The sequence below is a fragment of the Nanorana parkeri genome, unplaced genomic scaffold (genome assembly GCF_000935625.1).
Source record: "Nanorana parkeri isolate BGI_ZX_2015 unplaced genomic scaffold, ASM93562v1 scaffold10, whole genome shotgun sequence".
NCBI lineage: Eukaryota > Metazoa > Chordata > Amphibia > Anura > Dicroglossidae > Nanorana > Nanorana parkeri.
In genome coordinates, this window is record NW_017306278.1 from 508,495 (window position 1) to 514,669 (window position 6,175).

Genomic DNA, 6,175 nt, shown 5'->3' on the forward strand with positions numbered 1-6,175 from the left:
CTCTTTGCGGTGATGGAGTGGATAGGTTTAGTTAGGGGCTGACAATTCATTTATCATCTCCAGCTGCCCAACCTTGCAGTAAATGAACAATAAAGCACCTCGTCCCCGCTGAACATTTTCTTTTTTTTTTTCCGTGTGTGTGTTTTACGTACAAGAGCATAAATTGTACGTGTGTGTGAAGATAAACACGGCGTTCTCATCAGACCCCTCCGAGCACATCGCACTGCGGCTGCGGCTGTGAGCACAATGGAGGAGCCGTATAATAAGCAATTCGGGGAGCTGGACTATTTTGCTATTTACTATTATGCTATTGTGCATATTTTGTTTAGGAATAAAAGAAAAGATAATATATATCCTGTATATATCAGAATTTCTGAATTGAGAAAGCAAGCTGGATGATCAGCTAAAACATCTTCCAAGAAAATTACGGCAAGCCCACTTGCCGTGATTTATTTTTTACAGATATACTATGACCAGGAAGAATGAGAACCTTCACAGACAAGTCACCACCTGGATTTAGGTAAGCAACCTTCCATTGGATAATAGGTCTTGGTTCTATTGGATAATAGGTCTAGGTTCCACTGGATAATAGGTCTAGGTTCCACTGGATAATGGGTCTAGGTTCCACTGGATAATGGGTCTAGGTTCCACTGGATAATGGGTCTAGGTTCCACTGGATAATGGGTCTAGGTTCCACTGGATAATGGGTCTAGGTTCCACTGGATAATGGGTCTAGGTTCCACTGGATAATGGGTCTAGGTTCCACTGGATAATGGGTCTAGGTTCCACTGGATAATGGGTCTAGGTTCCACTGGATAATGGGTCTAGGTTCCACTGGATAATGGGTCTAGGTTCCACTGGATAATGGGTCTAGGTTCCACTGGATAATGGGTCTAGGTTCCACTGGATAATGGGTCTAGGTTCCACTGGATAATGGGTCTAGGTTCCACTGGATAATGGGTCTAGGTTCCACTGGATAATGGGTCTAGGTTCCACTGGATAATGGGTCTAGGTTCCACTGGATAATGGGTCTAGGTTCCACTGGATAATGGGTCTAGGTTCCACTGGATAATGGGTCTAGGTTCCACTGGATAATGGGTCTAGGTTCCACTGGATAATGGGTCTAGGTTCCACTGGATAATGGGTCTAGGTTCCACTGGATAATGGGTCTAGGTTCCACTGGATAATGGGTCTAGGTTCCACTGGATAATGGGTCTAGGTTCCACTGGATAATGGGTCTAGGTTCCACTGGATAATGGGTCTAGGTTCCACTGGATAATGGGTCTAGGTTCCACTGGATAATGGGTCTAGGTTCCACTGGATAATGGGTCTAGGTTCCACTGGATAATGGGTCTAGGTTCCACTGGATAATGGGTCTAGGTTCCACTGGATAATGGGTCTAGGTTCCACTGGATAATGGGTCTAGGTTCCACTGGATAATGGGTCTAGGTTCCACTGGATAATGGGTCTAGGTTCCACTGGATAATGGGTCTAGGTTCCACTGGATAATGGGTCTAGGTTCCACTGGATAATGGGTCTAGGTTCCACTGGATAATAGTATAATAAGCAATTCGGGGAGCTGGACTATTTTGCTATTTACTATTATGCTATTGTGCATATTTTGTTTAGGAATAAAAGAAAAGATAATATATATCCTGTATATATCAGAATTTCTGAATTGAGAAAGCAAGCTGGATGATCAGCTAAAACATCTTCCAAGAAAATTACGGCAAGCCCACTTGCCGTGATTTATTTTTTACAGATATACTATGACCAGGAAGAATGAGAACCTTCACAGACAAGTCACCACCTGGATTTAGGTAAGCAACCTTCCATTGGATAATAGGTCTTGGTTCTATTGGATAATAGGTCTAGGTTCCACTGGATAATAGGTCTAGGTTCCACTGGATAATGGGTCTAGGTTCCACTGGATAATGGGTCTAGGTTCCACTGGATAATAGAGCTAGGGTCCTTTGGATAATAGGTCTAGGTTCCTTTGGATAATAGGTCTGGGTTCCACTGGGTAATAATGGGTCTTGGTTCCGTTGGAAATTACCTTCAGATTCCATTGGATAATAGATCTAGGTTCCTTTCGATAATAGGTCTGGGTTCTACTGGATAATGGGTCTAGGTTCCATTGGATAATAAGTCTAGGTTCCATTGGATAATAGGTCTAGGTTCAGCAATGTTATGTGTCCAAAAAAATGTGGTCAGCTGACGACCTGAATATACTGAATGATCAGATTTTTCCATCAATGGATTGTTTTCTTCTCTGATGGCACATTGGGCATATTCCAGGATGACAATGCCAGGATTCATCGGGCTCAGATTGTGAAAGAGTCGTTCAGGGAGCATGAGACATCTTTGTCACACATGGAATTGGCCCGGACAGAGTCCAGACCTTAACCCCATTGAGAATCTTTGGGATGTTCTGGAGAAGACTTTACGCAGAGGTCCGACTCTCCCATCATCACTACAAGATCTTGGTGAGAAATTAATGCAACTCCGGATGGAGATAAATGTTGTGACATTGCATAAGATTATCGAAACTATGCCACGGTGAATGTGTGCCGTAATCAAAGCTAAAGGCGGTCCAACAAAATATTAGAGTGTATGACTTTTTGGACAGGCCGTGCATACAGTATACACTGAGTGGCTGGATTATTATATACACTGAGTGGCCGGATTATTATATACATTGAGTGGCCGGATTATTATATACACTGAGTGGCCGGAAGTGTAGGGGGTTCATAATAATCTGGCCGCTCACTGTATATTATCTATATCAATCATTCTTAAACTTTTGATGCTGGATAAGAAGACCTAGCTTCCAAATCATCCTTCTGATTCATGCCAAAGGTGTTCTATGGGGTTGAGGTCAGGGCTCGGTGCAGGCCAGTCAAGTTGCTCCACCCCAAACTCCCCCATCCATGTCCTTATGGAGCTGGCTTTGTACACAGGGGACAGTCATGGTGGAACAGAAAAGGGTCTTCAAACTGTTACCATAAGGTTGGAAGATCACAATTGCCTACAATGTCTTTGTATGTTGTAACATTAACAGTATCCTTCACTGGAGACGCCTGAACTGCATAATTTGGTGGGGTCTCCACCTACATTTGGCCATATACTGTAGTTGTAAATAAATATATATTGGTCTTTTTTTTTTTTTAAATACATAGTGTTGCTGAGGAGTATTACATAGCTGCAGGATGCAGAGGAAAATGCATGAAAGGCAGAATCAAGCATTTGGTGTTTATCAGTATCTGGATAAGACAGAGGGGACATTTCCATACCACAGCAAGTGACACATACTGACAGTGGTGTCACAAGGGGGGTGCAGCTCTCACCCTGGTGAAAACCATTGGAGGGGTGACACCAAAATGGCTGACAATCATTTTGGTGTCACTCCCTCTAAAAAGTCAGGCATGTCTCCGCTCTGGGTGACACCCGGCCTCTGGACGCCCCTGAATACTGACACCCTATGATCGATCCAGGGGTCTCCCCCAACTAATTCTTGCTCTTGATGTATACATTTTCTAGAAAAACATCTCATTTGAAACGTTTAACGCATTGGTAATATCTGAATAGGTCATTCCATTTCCGGAACGCTGTACAGCGCACCATGGGTGGCACAGAAATTATTATAATCTTCTTGTCTAATAAAACATGTCACAATAAGCTCTAATATGAGGGCAGATTTTGCGCAGTGCACTGCAAGGCATGTGCGTAGAAGCTGCACTGCTTTGGTGCATTGGGGTGCCAGCATCAGCGACGTAACCAGAGTTCCGGGCACCCGGGGCAGAATTTTTTTTTCGCCCCCCCCCCATTATATAAACAACCACTGGAACTGTACCCTGCACCTCCCCTCCACACACACATGTTTTTATTTTAATTTTTCAAATTTTAATATTTTATTTTTTTAGAAACTTTCTCATTTTTTTAAATTAATTTTTATTTATTAATTAATTTTTTATTAAATATTTTTATTTTTTACTTTACTTTTAGGGGCTTCGGGGAAATATTGGGGGTCTAAACAGACCCCTGATATTTCCCTTTAAAAATAGAAAAAGAGATTGAGGACACAGAGTCCTCAATCTCTTTTTCTGTGTCCCCTGTTATCAATGAACAGGAATCCTTTATGAGTGTTCCTGTTCATTGATAACATGGTATGTTTACTATAACTACAATTATGAATGGACAGGAGGGGATATAGATCACTCCCATTCATTCATAATTGAGGATATAGTATACATACCAGGTCCTCAATTATGTACACACACTCAGCGATCACTGATCACTGAGTGCTTGTACCCGTTCTCCTCTCTGACACACACTGTCATTGGAGGCTGCAAGAGGAGAGCCCAGCCTCCTGTGACAGCGCTGGCTGTCTCCGCCCCCACACCGCTCTGCTGCACTGTGATAGGCGGCCGAGCGGTGTGGGAGGAAAGACACCGGCCGCTCACAGCGCTCGTCCCGCAGCGCTCGGCCGGCTGTCATTTTCTCTCTGATTCCTTTCATCCCCGCTGGGCACTGCTCTGTGTCCCAGCGGGGATGAAAGGAATCACGGCCGGGCCGACAAAACGGCAGGAAAATGTCACTTTCGGCATTTAGCCGAAAGTGCCATTTTCGGCCGGCGCCCCCCCTTCACTTTTCGCCCGGGGCCCGCGCCCTTGCTGCCCCCCCCGGTTGTTACGCCACTGGCCAGCATGCTGGTAGGGGACAGGCTCCTCTACTCAGGCTGCGGCTGCCTTTGCAAATGAATGGAGCTAACGCACGATGCATTTTAGTTTGTTACTCAGACCAGTAAAAGATGAACTCTGATTGGCTGGGACGGGTCACTGCATTTTACAAAGTCTTAATCCGCAAGGCAAAAAAATAAAATAATTCTTACTGTACACATTCCATCCTTTGTTATCGACAGCGAGAAATCGGAGGAAAAATCCAGGTCTTTCGTGGCGGTCATCTGGCAATCAATATCCTGAAAAAGGGTAAAAGAACAAAAATCAAACCTCAAAATAATAACCGCCTGAGGATTTAAAATATAAAAGATATCTCCCTAAAGATTTCAACACATTTACTAGGACGCATCTCCTGTGTCCAGTTCCTCTCCCTCCGCCGACATTCAACCTGCCGCTAAAACCTGCAATTACCGGCTGTCAAAACAACAGCCAGGAATAGCTCCGAATAACACAGCAAAATGCAGCCACTGCTGTGTATAATGACACTTGCACTTAGTCTACAAGTGTCACGGAGTACATACAATGTAACAATGTCTAGTTTGATAGTATTTACTATTACATTACATGGGTAGCTCAAAGATGTGAACTTTGATTTGCATACGAGATCAGTTAAAGAACCCTTACAGGTAAAAAAGATTTTAAAAAAGTAAACACCATGCACTCTCATTTAAAGTAGAACTAAAAGCCAAAACAGTTTTAGTTTTGGATAGAATGCAGAAAGATTGGAACACCTGTCAGGTTTTTATTGCTCTATTTGGCTGGTGACCGTTCTCACTGAAAGTGAAAGAAAATCCCAAATATTAAGTTGTCACCATAAATTAAACAGAGGAGAAATGTTCCAACGGGGACACTAGTTCTGGTGACTATTGTGACAGCAAAGGATTTCCTCTCACTTACTGTTGTGGCTGTTGGACAGTGGGTGCCGGAGGGGTTTCCTTTCCTCCTGGGTTGATTCTGGCCTGGTTATGCCGGCCTTGTCCCCAGTTGTATGAGGGATCTCCCTCTGGTGCTATTGCCTTCTGGTAGGGATGGGGCTGCGCTTGTCTGGCTGGAGGGTTCGGGGAGCGCAGAAGCCCGTGGTGATGTGCCCCCTGGGGGTGGTGTCCCAAGGGGGTGCGGGACCCCACTGTGAGTCACCTGCACTAGGATACGGCACCTAATGCTTATTCTGCACCACGCCTCTTGGCCAGGCCTTCTGGCTAGCCCGGGGCAATTTTTATACCTTGCCCTGATGGCCCGCCTGGTTAGTGCACTGGCACCTATTTATTTTAAGCACTCTGTTTATGCACGTCTGAACACTTTTGACTCCACAGATTGACAGAGGGTGTGGGTACCTTCGGGCCCGTCCTGATGTTAGAGGGGAGGTTCTGTGGCCTTCACGGGCTTCTCTGCCTTCCTCCACATGGGGGGGGGGGGGGGGTTTTTTTCGGGGCCCC

At 44.8% G+C, this 6,175-nt stretch overlaps 1 protein-coding gene across 1 annotated transcript in view; it reads right to left on the reverse strand.

Annotated features, from left to right (window-relative positions):
- PRMT3 (protein arginine methyltransferase 3) overlaps nucleotides 1-6,175 on the reverse strand; it is an 81,586-nt gene that overhangs the window by 32,510 nt on the left and 42,901 nt on the right. Inside the window, exon 16 of the mRNA XM_018554758.1 lies at nucleotides 4,892-4,978. Coding sequence (XP_018410260.1) covers nucleotides 4,892-4,978 — 87 coding nt within the window. The remainder of the gene's footprint in view (nucleotides 1-4,891; nucleotides 4,979-6,175) is intronic.